The sequence below is a fragment of the Solanum verrucosum genome, unplaced genomic scaffold, assembly GCF_900185275.1.
Source record: "Solanum verrucosum unplaced genomic scaffold, falcon-dt-bn FXZP01000060.1, whole genome shotgun sequence".
Lineage (NCBI taxonomy): Eukaryota > Viridiplantae > Streptophyta > Magnoliopsida > Solanales > Solanaceae > Solanum > Solanum verrucosum.
This window is the reverse complement of record NW_026020129.1, coordinates 7,194,891-7,219,775: the sequence shown is the minus strand read 5'-3', so window position 1 is coordinate 7,219,775 and position 24,885 is coordinate 7,194,891. Positions and strand designations below refer to the sequence as shown.

Here is a 24,885-nt window from a genome sequence, read left to right as displayed (position 1 = left end):
CCTATTCTCAATATTTTCCTACTCTTTTACTAAAATACAAAAATCCCTTATTTTCCCCCAATTCAACTTAACCGGATACTTTATTAGTTTAAGTATCCGCTCGTTATTAATTAAAGTATCCGCGCTGTTATATTATGCATCCGTCCGTTAATTAAGTATTTGTGCGGCTAACAACTTAATAATTTAAGTATCCGCCCGTTATTAATTAAAGTATCCGCGCTGCTATATTAAGTATCCACACTACTATATTATGTATCCGAAAAACACTAAAAAAGGGATTTTTGGTAATTAATGAAAGAGTAGGGAAAGGAAGTAATTTCTTTCTTATACTACGTCATTTGCCTAATTTTTAATTTTAATTTTAAGGCATGTGCATATATAAACATTTCAAATTCAAATATTCCTTCCGGTCTCAAATATTAGTAAATCATTATGGCCAATTAATTTGTTCAAAATATTTGACGTTTACAAAAATTACAAGTCATTTATTACTTTTTTAAAAAATAATTCTATTCTTCTTCTAATTAGTGATGTAATTAATTTAATGAGACGTTTCAAAGGACGTACATTTAGAAAAATTACAAGTCATTTGATACTTTTTTTTAAAATAAATAAATTATATTCCTTTTCTTCTAATTTGTGATGTGATTAATTAAATGAGGCGTTTTCAGCGGACTAACAAGAGTGTGTTGCATTAATTATACATAGATTATATCTTATACATTATTTAGTTTGGTGTATTAAAAATAGTATGAATTGCATAAACATATTTATTTACAAAGATACCCTTCACAATTATGATGGAAAAGATGTAAAAAGACGTAAAAAGACTTTGAGGGGCAATGAGCTTTTTACCTGGGCTAATGCATGCATTAAAACCCCTTGCATTACTAATACCTAAAAATCTATGGCATTAGTAGTACACACCTTAATACACAATAGATCAGAGGGGTCGTTTGATAGAGTGTATTTGGAGAAATAATGCATATTTGGTACACTTTTTCAACTTATGTATTAGTTATACACTCTATTGTGTATTACGGTGTGTATTATTAATATCACAAATTTATAGATATTAGTAATGCAAGGGATTTAATGCATGCATTAGCATGATTTAAGACCTAATTACTCCTCAAAACCCTTTTTACACCTTTTTCACTATAATTGTGGAGGATATTTTTGTAAATTAATATTTTTATGCAATGCATGCAAATTTTATTACACCAAACAAAACAATGTATAAAAATTATCTATGTATAATTAATAGAAATGTAACTAATGCAAGTATTACTAATACACTCTATTTAATATTATTTTTATACACCCTACCAAATGAATAATTCATTAGTTATATATAGAATGGAAAAAATATACAAAACAAGGTATTACTAATGCAAAAAATTAACGCATACATTATTTTTACTTATACACTCTGTCAAACGCCTTCTACATGAGTTTGGTATGGAGGAAAATACAAATAATTCTTTAAGGAATTTTTTTAAAAATAAAAATTAAAGAGTTGTCCATTCATGAGTTATTTTTTTTTAAAAAAAAGGCAAAGAAAAGAAATGAAAAGTGAAAGAAAAAAGGGAAACCTCTTATCTCACCGCCGTTTTCTGTTTACAACTGAAGTGGCCAAACTTTTATTCCACATGTTTTTTTCTTTCTCTTTTTCAGGGAATATAAGCTCTGATTTGCAGAAAATCAAAATAAAATATTTTACGTATTTAAAATATTATAAAAATCTGACAAACGTCGTGCATGAAATGATAAATTTCACATGCTTCCAGTTGTATTTCTTCTATTGTTGGTAAATTAGGATTCCCCTTAAGTACTTTTACCAAAAGAAGCAAGCTAAACAAAACAAAAATAATAATTGTATGCATGCAGCAAATGAAAAATAAAAATAAAAATCAAGAAAACAACTTATTCATTTGTTTACATTTTACAATGAGAGGTTCACGCCAGGTTGATCCACAAAGCATTCCGCGTTGATAAAATTCGAAAAGGAACTGCACCTCAAGATATAATGTAGCGATCAACCGATCATATTTATATATATATTTTATATATATTGGAAATAATTTATAATAAGTTACAGTACTTATTATTGCCGCAAGGCTCCCCTCGTATAAGAGAGTACTTATTTTTCATGAATTCAATGAGGTAAAAACAAAAATTACTGGCAGTTACACTTTTTTTTTACCAAGCATACTACTGCAGAGACTTCATCCATGATCTTCAATTATTTTTCATGCTACTTAATCCTTTCGTCGGAAAATTATATTGATGCAATAACAGAATTTCAAATGCAGTTCCATTGCTGTAATCCCACATTTAGAGACCTTCAATATGCGTCCATTTAGTTAAATACCTTTCGTTGAAAAATTATACTATTACAATTGTGGGGCTTCGAGTCTGTAGTCCCACAAACACAGATCTTCTTGAGGCCAAAATTCACTGTAATTAGAGTCATTGCTTTCAGCTCCAGCCAAATCCCATGGTGAATTGTCGTAACAGAATTTATCAAATTTTTGAGTAAGATCCATAAGAAGATCTGGCAAATCAAGAAAAGGGTCTTCGCTATTACTCCTCAAAGATGATTCTGTTGACTCTGTTTCTTCAGGAGAACAGGGCATTTCCATTAACTCATCTGTACTCTGTTTTTCCATACAATTTCTTGGTAAAATATCCAAAGCTGCAGCCTTTGTGGCTGCAGATTGAATATCTTTAGCGCATTTCGAAGATGGTTTAGGAAATTGATGAGCTAATTCAGGGAAATTGAGTAAAGCTAAGTGGCCTTTAATGGCCATTGCAGCTACATCATGTGCTCTGGCAGCCATTTCAGCAGTAGAAAAAGTACCAAGCCAAATTCTTGATTTTTTCCTCGGTTCGCGAATTTCAGACACCCATTTTCCCCAGCTCCGTTTTCGAACACCGTGGTAAATTGGGTGTTTTGAGTCATCAATTTTCTTGGTTTTTTCAGTACTGGATTTGATTTTCTTGTTGTGATTGGTTTCTTGATTTGATGATTTTAAGGTTATTGGTCTTTTTGTTAGAGATGAAGAAGAAGTTGTTTGATTGTTGTTGAAAATAATGGGAGATTCATCTTTTTCTTCCATGGGAGTTTTCTAAGTAGTAGGAGAGGAAGCTATAGAGTTGAGCTTCTTATAGTGTTTTGGTTTTTGGACTTATTGGCACTTTTTATCTTTTTTACTTTAGATGGAATAATTCCAAAGAAAAAAAAGTGAAAGCAAATACTACTACTAATTAGGTGTCGTTTGGTTTAAAATTGAGATATCTTAAAGGTTATAATTTTGGGATTAAAATCAAGATTAGAGCTTAATTAGATAACTTGTTCCACTCCAATAGGAAGTGTCATCAAGATTTGGTATGTTCAGTGATTGTTAGGCCAATTATGTTGTATAGGGTCAAGTGCGTTTAGAAGCTGAAGATACTTAGATAGATGTATGGACATACTTAGAAGAGATAAGATTAGAAATAAAGATATTCAAGACAAGGTGAGAGTGACCTCTGTGGTGGACAAGATGCAGAAAGCGAGACTGAGATATTTGAATATGTGAAGAGGACAAGAAAAGCACAAATATCTTAGTAAGGAGGTGTGAGATGACATAATATATTTTAAGCTCACCAAAAATAAGATATTAAATAAGAGAGGGTAGAGATCAACAATTAAATGAACTCCGGCAAAGTCATTGCTGATCCTTTTCTCATTGTAGCTAGGTGGATGGGGGTAAGCTTGTTTGCACGTGCACTTTTTTAAGTTTTAAGGTGCCTGTTTGACGAGACGAGAAACGTAAGATTTAGATGGTTTGAGCATATATAAAAAAGAGATACACTGATATCTCAGTAAAAAAGTGTAAGGGGTGGGCTATGATGAACCGAGGTAAAAGTGGGTCGAAGAAATATATTGGGAAGAGATGATCAAATATATAGAACATAACACACCTATAAGGTTGCAACTCATTATATTGTTTAGTTTCTTTATCAGTATTAGTATATTATCACTCTCATACTAACACATTCTTCGATTTTGATATTATCTGTTGTCTCTTTTTACTTCGACATAATTATATTATTTATTATTTCTACTGTTCTCTTCTCTATTATTTCTGCTATCACAATGGCTGGGAGTGTAATTGACAGAGACCTTGAATAGGAAGGGCACATGAACATGCACACTTAAAATGGAAACTAACTTTAAGCAACCTTTTGATTTATAAACTTTATAATAAATTAAATATGTAGTGCAATATGTCCTTTTGAAGACAAAAATGTACAATCGTGGTGTCAACATATATAGTTGGGCAGTAGCATGTTCCATTAAGTGGGGAAATTAAAGTACAAAGTTTGAAAAATCAACCATGACTTATTTTTTGTACCACCAAGTACCTGTATAAGCCTAGGGACAAATTAAATAGTACGTTTTTAAGGACAAAATTGATTACTACTCCAATTGATTATGACACAAGCTAGCAAAGTCTGTAATAAATAATTTATTCACAGTTTTTCCAGCTTGCAAAAAATCTTTATGTACATAACTTAGATTTTAGTTGTCCTGAGTTGAACAATAAACTGTCTACCTAATTTTTCATTTAGATTTAAATTATATGTACTAATGGTGTAAAAATAAATGTGTGATTATATAAGATTAGATGAGATTAAAAATGACCACTTTCGACGAATGATGACTGAAGGTGTTGAAAGGATACGAGGTAGACTTAAAATCATATGAAAATATGTTGTTTCGAAAGATCTTCAATTTCATAGAATTAATAAATAGACTTGACAAAAAATAAGACATAATAATTAAAAGAAAAAAAATAAAATATATGTATATATATTGGTGATATGTACTAGTTGGAAAATAGATTGTTGTATGGAGCTTGAAAGATATATAGGTGCTTTTTATTGGTTGATTAATGTTATTCTCATGTCATTAACCATGAGAAATCAAACACTAGAAAATAGGAAATTAGCTAAGAAATTTGTCGTTAATTATTAGTACTGAATAGAGTCCATGCCTATAGATTTTTAGATAATTAATCCGTCATTAAATTCTTGTTTGTTATTTAATTACAAAAGTCATCTATCGACTATCGTTAAATATGAATTGCGACAAATTTCTATTGTTTAACGATAAGAGTCATCCGTCGTTAATGTACTTTTTGTGTAAGACACATCATATTCGTTCTTTCAATTATATACCAATTAGTTATATTACATTATTAGAGGCAATTTTTCTTATTTCTCTACTGTTAAATTCTTCAAGTTAACATGTTTTTTTTTTCTTATAAAATTTTATTTTAAATTATTTTTCTCATTTACTGTAAGTTATTCTAAAATTTACTAAAGCTATTAGAATAATTTTTTGAAAAAATTTCATATGGATTAACTGGAAATTTTTTTTATGGAATCACGTTTCGCTTCTTTTATTCATCATTTAGTTTATGGGACTTCAATTTATTTTAAAAATATTTGTTTCATCATTTAATTTAATGGGGTTCAATTTATTTTAAAAATCATTTGTTGCCTCTTTCAATTTGTGGCACCCATGTGTCTAGGGTGGACATGGCACAAGTTTTGGTACGATAATTTTAATTTTAACAAATATTATATTATATATCATGAGAAATTAATTAATTCGATATTATTAAATTCAATATTAATATTTTGCGATAAATTGATAACAATCTCTCCCAATGTTATATTGTGGCAATAATTAATATTTGCATTTTTTTATACGGACAATTAACATTTACATGCTTAAACATGGATGTAAAACATGAGAAAAGGAAAACTGACAAATTATATTAAATGAATAACTGTAGCTTTGAAAATTGATAATAAAAAAATTGGTAAGATGGATTATAAAAATTGAGGTTATGCAGAATAAATTGAGATCTTTATGAATTTAATCTGTCTTTGTCCAATAATCACCTTACCCATCCTTTTTGCCATCCTTAAGAATAGGAGATGTTACTATTACACTACATGATTTTGGTATTTTATATGGATTACTTGTGATAGGAATATCGTTGCAAGGCATCGATATTTCAAGGAAGGAAATGGAGTAATAAAATTATCGTAAATGTATATTGTGTAACGCTACCAAATTGATGAAGAATGAGATAAATAGTTTTCTACTGCTTCTCAACACATATATTTTGTAATATTATTATTGTTATTGACATGTTGATTTTTATGAACGTTCATTTTATGTATACTCAAATTTAAGCATGGGAGAGACTGGAGATAATATGAAAATCTCTTCTTTCCACTCAAAATCCAACTGTCGGATACATTATTTCATTTCCACTCCAACATGTTTCTAACTCCTATATTTACTCCTTCAATTTCTCCCTCTTTTCACTCACATAATCAAATTAGTTATCACATTAATCAAAATTTGAATTTCAAGAGGTTTCTCTCTCTAGTCAACTAATTTCAGATCTGTAGGTACTTTCATCTTCTTCAATTTTCTTCTTCGTTTTTTCTTGTTTCATAATTTTGTCTAATACATATGGATGCTCCTTCATTTTGCATTGAGATTACCCAAATAGTTACACCTAATACGAATCGAATCTTTGATTTTGATAATTCAAAATGGACAAAAAACAAATCTAAAAGGTTGCAGGATCCTTTAACAATGGCAAATTAAAGTTCAGAGAAGGCAAAAGCGAAAAAGGATGCACATGCATCAACTTGCATCATCGAAAGCAAAGGTTGAAAAACAACAAAAAAAAAGAGGTAGAAAGGTTGCCCCTGCCATATCTCGACCTACACTATCCAGGATATGTATTTTGAACCATGTATTTTAGTATTTATTTATTTTGTTTTAAATTTATGTCTTCCCCTATTGAACTATTGGATCCACAACATTCGTTTGAGGTGGAATATGTTCAAGATATTATGCAACAAGAAAGCGACAGTTTGTAACTATTGAATCAGCTTTTCTTTTACTTACACATTTGATCTGTTTTTATAATGTATCTTCTTCTTTTTTGTAGTGACTGCGGAATGTTTTTTGTTGAATTTCTGAGCGATGAAATCAACATCCCATCAAATGATTTTCGAAGTGACTATCTTCGCACAAGATATGCAACATTGTTATGAAAGTATGGTCTCAACAAGGACAAGAGGGGATATGTTAGCGAGAATGATGATCCTACAAGGCCAAAGAGTGACTACACTCTACCAACAGAAGATGATCTTGTTAATGTAGAATAGATTTTTATGTATCGATTCACCGACAGTTGTTGATGATCTATTGTTTTTAAGATACATTAGTTAGTGTTTTTTTAGTATTTCTTCCCTTTTGAAGATACTACTTCTAAATGTGAAGAGTTTTTATGTTGAAAGTTGTTTATTTTGCTTTTCATTTTGTTTTCAATATATTTAATGCCTTGTTAAATTTTGTCTCTTATAAGTATAGTACACATCACTATAGTTGATACTATATTATTAGTTGATACAAGATTTTTCAAAAAATTATTATGTATAATGATACACGATTACTTTCGATATAACAAATTTGTATGTATCACAACACCTAATACTATATTTTTATACTTGATACAAATCAGCTAATTTTCAATATATTTAGTACCTTTTAACATTATGTCTCTTATAAATTTGATACAAATGACTACCCTTGATACTATATTATAAGCTGATACAAATTTGCCAAAAAATGTATTATGTATATGATACACAATTATTATTTATCATGCTTTCAAAATCACAAATTGATGTGTCTCACAAAACCTGATACTATATATTTACAATTGTTACAATCCTCTTAATTTCTAATATATTTAGTACCTTTTAACATTATATCGCTTATCCGATACACATCACAACTCTTATTCGGTACATATCACAACACTTGATACTATATTATCCGATACAAAAAATTTCAAAGAATTAAGTATCAGATTCATTATGTTGAACAAATCAATGCAATGTAATAGTATTTTCAGTACTTATTAGCAATAGTTACAGATACATTAACTACTTAACCAATACAATGTATATTTTAAAAATAACTTTGTATCAAACACAAAACAATACACAATATGTATACTAGATTCAATTTATTAGAAATTAACAATAAAAAAATATAGGCAGAGCTGAAAAAGTAACATTTCAATTTATTGAATCAGAAATTAGTAAGCTAAAAGTACTTTTTAATTAAACATTTGTAACAGTGAAAATAAATATTATAATTTGAGTATTATTAGATCTAAAAAAACAAAGTACTCCAAAAAAGTATTGATCAAGATTCTTTCGGAAAGAAAGTACAAGTTCTTCGATTGTGACCTTCTTGTCCACATCGCCCACAACAGTTTGTGTTTGATGTTAGTTTTTCATCTGGATTTTTCTTCCTTTTTTTCCTTGATCTACTGGGCATTCTTTTGTATCTTGGCGGCAAGACAACTTCTTCCAAAACACATTCCAAAACTGACCAATCACTTTTGTCCTACATTGATTCCATTGGAACTGCATAACACACTAATACATAGCTGTAATCGTACCAAATATATTTACTATTTATTGTTTATTGTGCCATTCCAAAAAAAAAAATTACACTTCAAGATACATTATTATAACGCAGCTCAACGGATCATATATACTCTTAGTTTATCATACATATTACTCTCCCCACAGTTTTACATGTTTTAGATACATATAAAAAAATAATGCAAAACACACCTATGTACCACAATTACCCCTTTCTATTCATTGATACATTAAAAGAACAAAGAAGTATTTCAGACGTATATGATACTTTGTAATTATCAAGCAATGATACACAAATTTAAACACCTTACACATACGATGCAACACCCAATACATAAGATGCAACCTAATTATGAATATAGTTTGCAAATAACAGTGTATCATGAATAATATAGTAACAAACAAATTCAAAACAAAACAAAGAAAGTTATATTATCTGTGTATCACAAGATTATTTGTTCACATACCTTTTGTTATCAGATCTTTTAACTCAGCTGCAATGGCGGAAATAAGGTTCACGAATGAAATATTTTCTCCAACCGCTATCCCATCACTTTTGTATTGCTCGTACCTAACATCACTTTCCCATATTTACGAATGCCTTAACAATATCGAAATATTCATTATGAATCTTCACAAAATATCGCTGCAATTTTTTTTGAATCAAGCTTATGCAGTTTTTTGGAAGAATAGGGAGACACAATTTGACAATTTGAAATTTTAATTTCCTAGATATGTTACCTTTTTGTGAACGACTGATTGTTAAAAGAAAGAAACGTAAGCTTTTTTTATGGGATTCAATTATATTTTTTGTTTTTAGTCCCTTATTTAGGGCAGTAAACTAATAACAGAAGTGTCTAAATTAATGTATCCGCCCTCACAATTATGTATCCGAAAGGTATAAAAAAGGGATTTTTATAATTAATAAAAGAGTAAGGATAGAATGTAATTTGTCTATTACACTATGTGATTTGCATAATTTTTACAATTATTATTATTTAAATAATTAGTATGAGTTATTTTAAGTAATAAGATATTACTCATGTGTTTGTAATACATTAATTTGATTAAATTCTAAGAAATTTCATTTACTAATATAAGAATTTTGGATAGTTTAATTTAAATTCTAAAATATTTCTACTGTTAAATAGAAGAGATCCTTTTTTTTTCCTTATATATTTCAGTATTTTTGAATTAATCAAAAATAAAATCATAATTCACCATTAAAATGTGTGCCCCCTTTCCCCTTGAGACTTAAGTGGAAGCAAATCACAAAAAATGTAGAGAGAAAATATTTTATGTATTTATATAAAAGAATTTAAAAACTAAGAAAAAAAACTCCATCCTTTTGTTCCCGATTTTGTTTTCTGTTTTCATTCAATACTCGAAATTTGCTTTATGGCCTATTAATTCAGATTCTTGTGGCATAAGGCCAATTAAAGAGAGGATTGCTTGCTAATTATTATCAAGTTTTTTTTTTTTTCATTTTTATAGTTTGAATCTGAAACCTCTAGTTAAAAGTGAAAGGATTCATTATTTGAATTTTATGGATAATTATACTCAACCTATTAAAATTTAAAATATTGGATTCAGACCTATTATTTTTTATAATTTGTTTACATATAAATTTGTACTATGCAAAAACTATTGAATTCAGATGAATCAGATATTATAGAACTACATCCGCCCCGATCTATATCCATCTTATCAGAATCTTTCATAGTATGTACATGTCTTCAACGGATCCGGCTCCTCTCCATTTTTCTTCTCTCCATTTTTCCCAAGTTCTAGCTTGGATTGGAGACACACGTCATAGTTTATAATTAATGGTTGTGATCTAATTGATTAAAGTAGAGTCCTAACCATCATTATTTACTTCTATATATTTACTTCTTAAATATTTATGTAATCAATTATATTTTCCCTAAATATATTTAAAACTTTTTTTTACTGCCTGCATACATATTTAAAACTTTTACTAAATATTTTTACTTTTTTGAAAAAAATTATAATGTAGTTAAACGTTTTTATTATTCTAATTGAATATTAAGAGCTAGAGTGTCTATAGAGCAATATATATGGACTCCATTTAGGGAGTAAGAAGGAATTTAAAGTTGAGTGACAAAATTTATTTTACTCCTAAAATTAAAAAAAAAAAACATCAGCTCACAATTTTTAATTTTTAATTTGGCAAATACTATTTGAGAAATGCCAAACGTTGGTGAAAAAAAGTAAAAAATTAGCAAAAAATTACTCAAGTAATTAAGAAAAGAAATTATTTTAAATATATTTAGGAAAAATATAATGTAAATCTAGAATTGTTGGATTGCAAAAATATTTAAGAAGCAAATATATGGAAGTAAATAACTATGGTTAGGACTGTAACGACCTGTTCCCGTTGTTATAGAAAACCTGATGGGGAAAGAATTAGTGTCAGAAAACTTTTGAGTAGTAACTTTGAATTTCCCTGCCTAGTCTAGATTTGGACGAAATCAGAGTCGTTAAGGTGTAGGAAAATCTGGTAACAATCGGGTGAGTTATTTATGATTTTGATTACATGAGTGGTTAGATAAGTCGCTAAGGAATTTGTACAACATTTCAGAATTGAATTCAGGTGAGTAGAACTCTCAGAATCGATCTTAGCGTGAATAGTATTTTCTGAGCGTTGTTGGTTAAAGGTGTATTGTGAAATTGGGGTCTTGGAATTATTAAAATAGATCACTGGTTCCGTGTAAGCCGTTGGGGCGGGATTTCTGCCGTTAGGGCGGGGCTGCTATAACGAGGTGGGTGCCGCTGTGGCAGGCCAGACGCGACTTAAGGTCGTAAATAAACCCCAAAACGTCTTTATTCTGCAGTTTTCGACTTTGAGAGCTAAGGAACGACCCCAGACGAGTTTTTGACCCTTTTTCACCATTCTTGAGGTTAAAGGTAAGGTTTTAACTCCCTGAATCCATTTTTTTATCCGTAGAACGTAGTTTCTTGGGTAATTATCATTGGGGAAAGGTTTTTATCTGAAGTTAATGATGGAAAAAGCCCAAAATTGGGTATTGGGATCTAGGGTTGGCCTAGGGTTGATAATGTTGATTATAATCCGGGTAATTAGGCCTTGTTTATTGATCCTTGCGTTAATTGTATGTTTTTAGACCACAGACAAGCGGGAAGAATCCGGAAAGGAAAGATTCAAGTGACTTAGGGGATTCAAGCTTGGATTCGAGGTAGGTGATGGTTGTGATTTCATGATTGTGTGATATATGTTTGTTCTTGCATCATTATGATGCATGTATGTATGTGAATGTTGCATTGTTGATCACACTAATTGTATGAGTATGAACGAATAACTGTATGTCATGAAATACTTCTTGATTGTATGATTATTGAGAATATACTTGTGATTGTGATTGTGGTGTGTTGAATGGATCGGTTGCCATGTTCTGGCATAACTAACTGAGATCGGTTGCCACGTTCCGGCATAACTATTGAAATTGGTTGCCACGTTCCGACTTAAACATTGGATCGGATACCACGCTCCGATATACTAACAGTTTGGGTGTGAGTTCCATGAGAGGACCATTGAATTGGGTTCCGTGAGAGGACCATTGAATTGTGTTGTGTATCTACTTGTGATGTTTACGTTTATATCTAATGATGATTGATATTGGAAGAGTGTATGTTGCTCTAAATTGATAACTAATGTGTATTATTGAGAGTGTGAGATACTTCTTTGATCTTGAAAATATGACTAATATTGTATATGTTCGGTATATGTCTGCTTTATATTGTTGTATTAACTTGTTTATGTTACACTTAGTGGGATAGCCGCGTGATCCTACTAGTACACTGTGGTTGTGTACTGATATTGTACTTGCTCTTATTTTTGTTGAGTACATGACATCTTCTGGTGGCTATCGACAGACCTCGCGTAGAAGATCAATGATCGCTGATTCGAATTCAAGGGTGAGCCAGTTCTTCTGGGCTGCCTTGAGTTCTCTTTTTGTTTAGTCCATCCTATTCGGACTTAGACTAGTTCTTTAGATGATTTTCTTGTTTAGACTTATGAATCTTGTTAGAGTTTTGGTACATTGACTTTCAGTTTCTAGGGGTTGAATTTCCTCATTAGTTTGGTTAGTTGTTTGTTAAAACCTTGGAGTGTATGGGGACTCAATTTGATTAGTCATTTAAACCTGATTCTGTATCTTTAAATGCCTTAGTTTTCATATAATTTGTTAGTTTGGGTTGTAGTAATGGTTCACCCACTGAAGGGTTAACATGGGTGCCAATCACGATGGTCTGGGTCGTGACAAGGACTTTGTTTTAATCAATTAGATCTCAACCATTAATTCTAAACTATGACATGTGTCTCCAATCCAAGCCAGAACTTGGAGAAAATGGAAAGAAGAGAAATGGAGAGTAGCCGGATCCGTCTTCAACATAAGCTTGGCTAAACATAATTTTTATTAAACAACCTCCTTTTATAATTAGGCATGCTAGGGGCGAACCCCCTCAGTGAAAAATATTACTATTTATACATGGTTAAAATTATTTTTTAGGTATGTATAATAGATGTCGAACCCCCTTCCACTAGTTCGTGTGTTAACTTCTCAGATTTTGAACCCCCTATTAAAATTTATGGCTCCGCCACTGACTACATGCATGTAATTTTTAGCAATATCTGTTAATACTCATAAATATTTGGACTTTTTCTTTTTCAATATCGACTCTCATAATACTTCTAGTAAGTTACATGATTGAATAATTTTAGCACTTAATGATGGAGAGGTAAAATCAGTTTTATTAATGACAAAAATAGCCAAATAGTAGCTAGCTAGTACATAAATTCTTTGTATAAAGTACAGAAACTTAACCATTTAGGCGGTAATTATATCTTATCTGAAAGTTTCCAAAATTATATTAATTTTGGATTTTTTATTTTTCCGATACAGAGCAAACAATATAAAGGTTATGTATCAGATATATTGTAACACCCCAGAAAATTTTTAAGCTAAGACTCGAACTGTTCTTCGTAGTGAGTGATATTTTTGCAAGTAATTTAAAATTTCTTAAGTGTTAAGGTCACTAGATGTAACACCTTGAGTTCCAAAAAGAATTAAATTGGAAATAGCAAACTCTGAAATTTTGCAAGTTAAGCTAAGTATGAGTTTTAGGTCGACTTGAAACGACCATAACTCATAGCTCAAGATGAGTTAGATATGCTACCCTATACCGTAGGAAATATCTTTGAATTATATTCCAATGCCACCGAGTTTGCTCAGTTTCGAGTTCGTATGAGGGAGACATGTCCTTTTGAAGTTGGGATGTCAAGATAAGGAAAGTCAAAACCGGATTTTAGAGGGGTATTTTGGTCTTTTCCTTACCCAATCAGATTTGATTCGTTTTTAGTAATATTTTAGGGGTCTAATCTGATTAGGTTCAGTTTTATAATCCTAGTTTACGCCTAGGGTTTTAGTTGAGAGTTCAAGAAGAGAAAAAAAGAAGAGAAAAGAAAAAGGATCGAAGCGTTCGTCAAAATTCTTGAGAGTTGTTGCGGATCGTCGCCATGGGTTTTATCCCTAAAAGGTGTGTAAGCGTTCATAGTGTTGGGTTTGTTCACCCACACGCCAAACATATTATTTTCAGCGAAGTTTCATTCTCAAAAAGTTGAAGGATTTAAGTTCTTGATAGGTGTTATTGAAGTTCATTCTAAATCTTGTTTTGTTGGTAGGTTTTGATGATTTCTTGAGATGAAAGTGATTTTTTTGAGTGTTGTTTTGAATGGATTAGTGTGTACTTATGTTGGGTAATTGAATCTAAGAAAAATTTGAGAAAAGAAAACGATTAAAAGCGATTTAGGATCAGAAAACGAGAAGTGAAGTCGAACTTAGCCTGGGGAGAGGCTGGCACGGCGCGCCCCAGATGCGCCCAAGGGGATGGGACGACGCCCCTACAGTGCGCCCATATGCAGCCTCTGAAGTTAGGGGCTGGCGCCCAACGCCCGGAACGTGCCAGGGTCGCCTGCCCCTACTCATTCTCCGTCGGTTATCCCGTTTGAGCTCTTTTGAAGTGTATCTTCACCCCTTTTGATTCTAAACACTTCAAAATACTTCCAAACACTTAGAAATCATTCATAACATGAATATACAAATTCAAGGTAAAGTTAAGAGTTAAGTCTTGAGATTTCTTTCGAACATTTTGAGAAAGTCTTTGTGAGTCTTTTTGAGGAGTCTTTTACAACTTCTAGAAACTTGTTTCAAGACTCGAGTAAGTGAGCATGAGAGTGAGGAGAATGTATTCATAAGTCTACACTATCACCTAGATCCTTCATATCATGAACCATAACTCTTGAATTCATAATTCACATTCAAGAGAGAGTTAAGAGTAGAGTTCAAGAAAGTCTTTGAGTTCAATTGTGAATCCTTTGAGATCCACCATCAATTTGAGTTAAGTTTTGAGAAGTAAGTATGAGAATGAGAAGAGTCATATACCTGAGTTCCTTATTGATAGTTTGACCCTTGAGTCAAGTCGTTCATGCCCATAACTTTCTCATGAACTCCATCAGTTTAGTATCTTTGGAATAAGTAGTATCTTCAAGTTCTAAGTCTTGAGTATCGAGTTCCTAACCCTTCTGAGATTATAATCCTAATCATGGGACTATTACCTATTACCCATGAAGTCCTTGAGTTGAGTTGAGTTGTGCATGCCTATAATTCCGCATGAACATTATAAGTCGATCAATCTTGAGATGAGAAGTAGCCTTGAGTCCTTGAGTTGAGTAGTTCATGCTCATAATTCCGCATGAACCCTCTGAGTTGAGCATTCTTGAAATTGTAGTATCATTGAAGTTCTTGAGTTCCAAGTATTTGAGTTCTATCTATGGTTATTGAAAAACCTTGCATTGAGTCTTTCAAGTCCATAATTCGGCGTGAACCATATTTTAAGAAGTCTTTTACAAATGTTTAAACTTTATTTTAAGACTTAAGCTTTGAAGTTGAGTAAGAGTAAGAGTAAGAGTAAAGTTCATTTTCTTCAAAGAAGTATATGGGAACTAAGTATTCCTAAGAAGTTTGAAAATGTTTTCACATTTTGAAAAAGAAAAGGGAACATAGATTCTAAGAGAGCTTTTAAGCTAAGTTTTTGAGTAATTATCTCAAACCTAAGAAAGAGTTTTGATTTACAAAAACATGAGCTAAGTATATTTTGGGAGTAGTATTGAGCACCGATATGGGGATGCGAGTTCATATTAACTCAAGTCTCCATAAACCATGTAGCCATCATGGGTTAGAAAAGGGTCATACTTTTTAGATGAACCTTTTTCGCATAGACTAGTGGATCCACTTAGTGAGTTAGATCATATACCCTCGGCAAGGTATATGATAGTCCTTGGCAGCGTGAGGTAAAGTGTTGTATCATCACTATAGCTCTTAAGTGATGGTTGTCAGTTAGAGAAACTCCCACAACAGTAATTACATGGTTCCTCAAGGGGTTCTGCTTAGTATGAATTGAGGTATGAGACTTCATTCATGCATTGCACAAGTAGACTTTGAGAGGGAGCATGGTATGTCTTTTATGAATTTGTGATTATGAGTTGACATCATTTTTTAAACAGTTTTCCTTTTCTTTATATTGCACTTGTTTTAAACTGCTTTATAGTGAAATGAGTTCAGTTAAGTATTCATGAGTTGAGTATCTAATCTCTGAGTTGAGTATCTTATCCTTGAGTACTTCTGAGTTGAGTAAGTTGAGTAGTTTTGAGTATCCTTGAGTATTCCTTGAGTTGAGTAAGTTTGAGAAAAAGTAAGTATGTTTCCTTTTTATCAAGTTTCAAGCTTATGTTTATGTTTTAGAATTCCCCTTACATGATCGTACATTCCACTTACTGAGCCATTTGGCCTGCATCTTTTCATGATGCAGACACAGGTATTCAGGATCATCAACAGGAGATTCGTTGATACATCAGGGAGTTCGAGTTAGCTATGGTGAGCCTCCTTGTTTCCGGAGGATTTCATTTACTTTTCAGTTTAGTCAGGATGTGTGGGTCTTGTCCCGACTTCCATCTTTACCGGTTAGAGGCTTCATAGATAGTCAGTATAGTTGAGAAGTCTGTATTATTTATTTTATTAAATGTTTTAAAGACTTAAGTTGCCTATTTTATGGCGAGTTGAATAATTTATTTTATTCAGAGTTTTCTTTTGAGTTAAAGCTTTCTATTTAAGTTTTCATGAATTTTATTTAGTTTTTAAGCTTTGTATGCTTGAGTTAGTCTTCCGCTTGAAGTCAGCCAAGATGAGGGTTAGCTTGGGGACCAGCAATGGTTCTCGAGTGCCGGCTACGTCCAGGGTGTAGGCTCGGGTTGTGACATATATAACTATAAATCAGATTCATATTAATTTAGGTTTGAAATAATTGGGGTTTGTATCAACAATAACATTTGTACTAGATAGATTGTACACAAACAAAGTTGTAATGTATCTGATAAAGTTGGAGTCATGTATCCAGATGTTAAGAAAGAGAAGGAAAAATGAAACTTTTAATGATAGAAATTTTTTAAAATTATGTTATCTTAAGTCGTGTGATTACTTAATTTTCCGCTATATGGCCTGGTCCATCTCAAAAGAGATTCTTATGTTAAGAGACATGTCAACAATATAAAATATAAGGTTTTTAAGAATAAATTCAAAATAATTATTTTGTACTACTATCAATTTCAGATGGCATAAAGTATAGTGTAAATGGGATTCTAGCTTATCATCCAAGTCTTGGTCCATTGACTTTAATCATTCTGATCTGCATGTTGTACTGAACTATAACCTACCAAAAGATTTGCATGCTTTCTTTTCCTTTTTAATACGTTTCAATTTATATAGCATAGTTTAATTAGTCAAAAGATCATTACATCCATGTAATTTTATGGCTTTAAAATTTATCGTCGGAACATACTATAATATTTGTGTGCAACAAGAAAGCATTGTAATTGTGTGTTCGGTATAATTCAATAATATGAATATATAATCAAATTCAAAATTCAGTAAGCAAGAAGAGTTATAATTTAAAATTCATAAATTAAAATTTTTGCCTGTCTCTGTTTGTGTACTGGCCATAAAGGTGGTCATTAAGGATGAAATAAAAAGATACTCTATAAGTTAATTTTTATGTATATAAAAGTAACATTTTTTTCTTTTTTTAATCGAAGGGAGTAATAAAGACAAACAAAGTATTCCTGGATGTGTAAATTACTCCTACTTTGGATTGTTTTAATTAATTAATATCGTATTCTTTTGTAGGTTTGGTGCCAAAGAATAGTCAAAGTAATTATCTCACCTTTTTTCATTTTATTTCTTATAATTTACATAAAATGCTTGGAATTTGGACTTTGGTCTTGACACTTAAGATTTTTTGAATATCTTTGTTCTTGTACATGAATAATATATTTCACTTTGCAGAATTTAGCTTTATTCCTCCTATGACAATTTTAATTATTTTCTAATTTGGCACAGTGATCCCTTTAATATAAATTATAAAACATGTGATTATTATTCGAGCGACAATATAAAAAAAGAGCGGAATGAAGTGAGAGACCGGAGACAGGACAAATAGTCTAGTTGATCAGACTTGACGATTGGAATGAGCAAAACGAAATTAGAATGTGACTGAAAAAACCCAACTTTTCTCCCCTATTTGGAGGGTCTTTAATTTGTACTTAAATTGCCCTAATTATCAGACCTGCAGATACTATATTTTATTGCAACCATGAAAAGTACATTTGATTTGATTAATAAGGATAACCTCTATATATTGCTAATTAACATGACACCACATAAAGAAAGATTAAAAAAAGAGAGAATAATTAAGAAACTAATCATGAAAGTTAAACTTAATTAATTTCTGACTGTTGATGTTGTGTGTTCTTTTTGGGGGATGTTACAGCTCTTGACAAATTAACTAAGATAATGGAGTATTTGTTATCAAAATGAGAACAACTTTAGTTAAATTTGAGAATTGTAAATATGTGGTTGGCTAAATCTTAGAGGGTAACAAGTCCTATCAAAATTACCATGCCTTTGGACCACATTTTTTAAGTATTATTAATCTGTGCATATTTTCTGAGTCAAACTATAAGAAATTTGACTAACATTTTATGATGTATATTTTCATCATATTAAAATGCAAAAAATTGCAATTTATAGTACTTTTCGTATAATTTTTTAATATCTAATTTTATCAAAATATCAAATTAATGTAATCTAATTTAACTTTTAAAATTAGTCTAATTAACTTTCGAAATGCGCAACATGATAACTAAAAGTGGACGGAGAGAGTACATCAGAGTAGATTGCCTACATTCACCATCTTCGGGTGTGACTTATCCTTGAACCCTATTGAATATGTAATACTTCGTACATCGAGCTAATTTTTTTTCTTTTAATCTTTGTTATGATTTTTACTTTGCTTCAACACCGAATGGCGTGATTTAGCGATTAATGAATGCGGTACAAATTTTGAAATCAGAGTTCAATATTTAATTGAGATGAAAATACTAATTAATTTCTTCTTATATCTGCTTAATATTAATAGCAAAGTTATTCAATATCAGATAAAAATAATAGATACTCGATGATCCAAACACCATCATTAAAAATATAAAAGATATTTTTCACTTGCTTCATTGACTAGAATTTCTTGATGGTTTTGCTACTTATTAGGGTAGGGTGGGGAGTTTACTGTATATAGGGTGGGGGAATTAAAAAAAAATGGAAACAAGAAAAAGAGGTAAAAATGCATGAAAAGCAAAAGAGGATTTCAATGATTAAGAAAAAAAAAAGTAATTTAAACCCTGCTTTTTATTTTCTGTACATTTTTAATAATTTCATATTCAGATAATAATCAGCTTGTGTTTTTTTATTAATACAAAAATCCTAAACATTTTCTAATTTCATGTGGTAAAGGTAAACTAATCTGAAACGTAACGTGTCATAGTATATGAAGCAACTAGCTGTAATTTCCTTTAATTATACCTTAGCTTCAATTGGAATATACTTGAGGTTTTAACTTTTAAGGTATATTAACCTTTAACATTTATATTTAAAAGAAATAGTATATTTTATATGATTTATTAACTTATTTATACAACAGTTTTTTATCTTAATTTTGAACCTAGTTGGTCAATTAAATTGAGATAATTGATGAGCTTAAATGAAATAATATTGTTAGTAAAAGTTATACAGCAGACTTCAATTTATTTATAATTGACGCATAACAATGGTTATAACTGTATGTCCGATATCAATTTAGAGGATTATCTGATTATTTTTAAAAAAAATTCTCACTCCATATTCAATCTCATCTTCAATGGTCCAACAAAAAAAAGTTTCATTCGTAGAGGCTCAAATTCGAAACATCTAATCAAGAGTGAGAAAATCTTAATCATTCTATCGCAATCCAGGTTGATCTTTGTGTGACTATTTGTTATTGATTTAAACCAATTTAGTAGTGTGGGTATGTTTTATTTATCGTTTGACACAACCAATAAATTGTATTTATAAAATATTAAGGAAATTAATGAAGCTGACATATATCGAAAGAGAAATTAGGACAATGATGTTATGTGTCACTATTGTAAACCAATAACAATAAATACATTCCCTAAATTTGGGATATAGAAATGTATCCTTTTGTATCCTAAACTATGATTGTATTAATATATCTTAGCTTTATTAATTATTACCATGTGAAAGTCTTATTCAATCCCATGTTTACAATTAAATGCTTCAAATGTTCATGTTTCTCTCAACTATATAGTAATGTAGGCAGGGGCAGATCTATAGTATTGAACTATTAATCATATCACACAATATTTTTTTCTTAGACTTGAGATTTATAATTTCTTTTAAAAAAAACACTCATTCAATATATATATTTGTATATTTTATAACAAAAATAAATTATAAGTTTGATACAAGTTCAGAAATTATAAACTAATTCGAATGTTGACTTTACTTCTGAATGTCTATACGTAAATAATCTTATCTATGTTATAAATGATTGACTCAACAATTTGAGTTTGTGATTTATAAAAGATAATTTTATCATTGTTCGAAGGCTCTACTTCATACACGAGCCATATATATAAAAAAGGAAGAAATATCCTTGTCTCATTGGATAGAAAAAAAAAAAAAAAGGAAAGTGATTAAATTATTCACGTGTTCTTTTTTTTTTTCCAGAGAATATAAGCTCTGATTTGCAGAAGAATTAAAAATATTTTATTTACTAAAAGAATTATATAAAACCTGTCAAACGTCATGCGTAAAATGATAAATTCCACATGATTCCATGTTTCACTTTCTTCCATTGTTGGTAAATTAGGATTCCCCTAAAAAAAAATTACCAAAAGAAGAAACCTAAATTATATTCCCCTAATAATTTATTTATTTATCAGTCACTGAAAAACAATAATCAAGAAAATAATTTATTCATCAGTTTATTTACAATGCCATAACATAAAAGATGACTGTCAATTCCGTACTCATTTATTCTATTTTGTTGCATAAAAAAAAGATTAGAAATTTTTTAAATCATTCATAAGTTACATGACTTAAAAATGTTAAAGAGAAAAAAAAATCATATTCCTTATCGCACCTTCTCAAATTAGCAAATCTTCTTTATCCTTGGGTCTTTCGCTTGCTAAAAAGTCGACACATTGAGCTTTCAATAAATATCTGCAATCTTTAATAATAGCTTTTAAAGAGTGACGTTATATAAGCTTGAAAACAAGTAAACAGTCGTTTCCAACATCATTGGTGAACTGTAACCTTTTTTTGATGCTCCATAGTTCTGTGACGGCTCCAGCCTCCATTGTTGTAATCTCCCACAAATTGAGATCTTTAGCATTCATGCATCAGTTCACTTTTCGTCGAAAAATTATATTATTATAGCTGTGGGACTTCGAGTTCGGTTTCATGGCTGTATTCCCACAAATAGAGATCTTCTTGAGGCCAAAATCCAGAGTAATTAGAGTCATTGCTTACAGCTCCAGCCAAATCCCATGTTGAATTATAGTAACAAAATTTATCAAATTTTTGAGTAAGATCCAGTAGAAGATCTGGCAAATCAAGAAAAGGATCCTCATTATTACTCCCCAAAGATAAAGATGAAGATGAAGATGATGATTCTGTTGACTCTGTTTCTTCAGGAGAACAGAGCATTTCCATTAACTCACATTTACTCTGTTTTTCCATAAAATTTCTTGGTGAAATATTCAAAGCTGCAGCCTTCGCGGCTGCAGATTGAATATCTTTAGCGCATTTCGAAGCTGGTTTAGGAAACTGATGAGCTAATTCAGGGAAATTGAGTAAAGCTAAGTGACCTTTAATGGCCATTGCAGCTACATCATGTGCTCTGGCAGCCATTTCAGCAGTAGAAAAAGTACCAAGCCAAATTCTTGATTTTTTCCTCGGCTCGCGAATTTCAGACACCCATTTACCCCAGCTTCGTTTTCGAACACCGTGGTAAATTGGGTGTTTTGAGTCATCAATTTTCTTGGTTTTTTCAGTACTGGATTTGATTTTCTTGTTGTGATTGCTTTGTTGTTTTGATGGTTTTAAGGTTATTGATCTTTTTGTTAGAGATGAAGATGGAGTTGTCTGATTGTTATTGAAAATAATAGGAGATTGATGTTTTTCTTCCATGGGAGTTTTCTTTGAGTTGAGTGAAAAACATGAAGAGAGGCTTCTTATAGTGTTTTTGGTTCTTCAACTCATTTGGCACTTTATTTATCTTTTTTCCTTTAGATGGAATAATACAAAGAAAAATAAAAAAAGTGAAAGCAAATTAATTTATTTGTACTACATTTCTTTTTAGTTTCGTTTTAAAAAGTTACCTTATCCAGAATAGTCATTCTTCATTATGGGCTCGGGAAATAAGTTATTTCGAGATTAGTTATCTCACTTTTTAAGACAACTTGTTCTGTAATTTTATATTAATCAAACATGGAATAAATACATTTTATTTCCTTAGTATTTTTGTATTATGGTAATCTTAGCGTCTTCGCCAGCAGACTTTTTACTGTTAATGCAATACTCTCAAATACTTCCTTAAAATGCTTTAGTTTATTTTTTAAAAAAATCATTTTCCAAAGTATATTAAATTCATCGAAAGTACCATAATCATATAGAAAACTAATTAGTATGTTAGTATATGATATTTGACATAATGATTACGTGGTATTACAATCATAAAATAGCTCTCCAATGATAATTCTTCTGTGTTACATGAGTACGTAGAAATAATTTACTGTATAAGAATGGACTTGCATAGTAGATGTCACAAAACAAATTACTTTTCTATGTAATTTTTTTTTTTCCATTCAATGTCCGTTGCCTTCATTAAAGCTTTACTAACACAAAGTGAAACATTTGTCCTTTCTTAGTTCGTAACATTTCTAAATGTTTTTTAAATGACAAAATGTTAATGTTTTTTTAAAAAACTTTAACTTGTGTCTCACTACTTTAAAAAAACGTTAAAAACCAACAGACTCTATTTTATTTTAATGATTTTTTTCTTAAAGAAAATCGATGAACATCAAAAGATTATTTTTCTCGCAAAGTATAAGGAAATTATAAAAAAGTTTTTTGAATTTAATTTTAATTAAACTGTCGGAGTTCCTCAGTTTTTTAAGGTGCAAAATTACAGTTGAGGAGTATAATTAAAACTACATAAATATTTCATTAAATAGCATATGTGGTCTAGTGGTAAAATCAATACTCCCTCGGTTCCTTTTTGTATGTCATATTTTTAATTTGTACTTGCATTAATAAATGATGTAACTTTATCCTTCTAACCCTTATTTAATTTTTTTGGAACTCAAGTTTTCAATCAATGAATATGAATTAATTTATTTTGATTAATTAATTTAACCAATGAACATGAATCATTTATTTAGCTTTTCTAAGTTGATTAAATGTATATTTTCAAGTAAAAAAAATGAGGTCGTTTGTTGGTTTTTACCCGATTTTCAATCTACTTTTTGTAGTTTCTCTTACCCCTTTGGCTGTGATATTTCCTTTAAGCATTTTAGGGATAGATGGGCCAAATTCATCCTAGTCCATAGATACAATATCTTAGTAATCAATAAAGAAAACAAAGTTTGTAAAAAAAAGAAACTAAATATTATGAATAAAGAAAACAAAGAATTTTATTTATTAAAAAGAAAAACAAAACTTTGGTGCTTTTTATTAGGTGCTTTTTAGGCACTTCAATATGTTTGGATGCCCAGTTTTTAGTGATGGTGATTGATTGAAACTTTAACTAGAACTATTTTACTTACCACACTGGAAAACAATTTTTATAGAGTCGTTTAATTTAAAGACAAGTTATATTGAGATTAACTATATTGAGATTAATTTCATTATATAACTTTAAAAAAAATAATCAATTATCAATATGAATTATGTTTACAAAATCATCTCATTACCTTGATTTTAAGCTTATTTGAAGATTTTATGTATGACACACTATCATCCATAATTTATGATTATCAAAATCCACTGATTTCTCATTTTTCAAGTTACGAATAAAAGTAACTAGCTAATAGACGGGCAAAAACAATAAATCGGACTTCAAATTAATCTTCCCCACATGAAGCACGAGTTAAGAGAATATCATTAATTATCTATACATAGTAGATATAAAAATTACTGAGGCATTATGACATTTTAACTTAATCTTTTACTAAAAATGTTAGTCTAAAATCTTAATCATGTCTTTTGCTTTTGTGCCTTTTGACTTTTTAAAAAAAAAATATCATTACATGATCTTTCATTTTTCACTTTTTTTTTTTTTTTTTTTTGGTTGTGGCTACAAACTTGGAACAGGAGCAAAGCACAAAGATTAAAAAAATCTAGATTGTGCATGGATGGTGTTGTATTATTACTGGTCTTGTATTAAGTCATCATTGGACTAATCACCATTCAAACTTTTTAACTACTTTTAATTTATTACCATGTAAACTATTTTTTTTCCCAAGTATATATAGGAGCTAGGAACTATATAAGAACGAAAAAAATCAATGGAGAATGACTATCGAACTTATAATTATTGCGTAAAAAATTATTTGTATTTAATGTTTATATCAAGTAGTCAAGCTAATTAGTACATAATGTGTTTGTACATGAACTCTCAGCACTTAATTATTAATTAATGAAAGGTAGGGGTCATTTGGTTTGCACAATAATTTCATTTTCTTGTTTATTTACTGAAATCTTACCACCATAAGTGAAAGGTAGGGGATGTTTGGTTAGCGGACTAATATATCCTATGCCTAGCAAATGGAAGAAAATAATATATTCATTATTA

General features: G+C 30.3%; 1 protein-coding gene across 1 annotated transcript; it reads right to left on the bottom strand.

The window, feature by feature from the left end:
• Positions 1-2,396: 2,396 nt before the first annotated feature.
• On the bottom strand, positions 2,397-22,220 carry LOC125826691 (ethylene-responsive transcription factor ERF038-like). The gene is made up of 2 exons (XM_049506045.1): positions 21,752-22,220; positions 2,397-2,653 (listed from the first exon to the last, which is right to left on the bottom strand). The coding sequence occupies exons 1-2, from the start codon at positions 22,218-22,220 to the stop codon at positions 2,397-2,399; spliced, it is 726 nt and encodes a 241-aa protein (XP_049362002.1).
• Between the last annotated feature and the right edge of the window lie 2,665 nt (positions 22,221-24,885).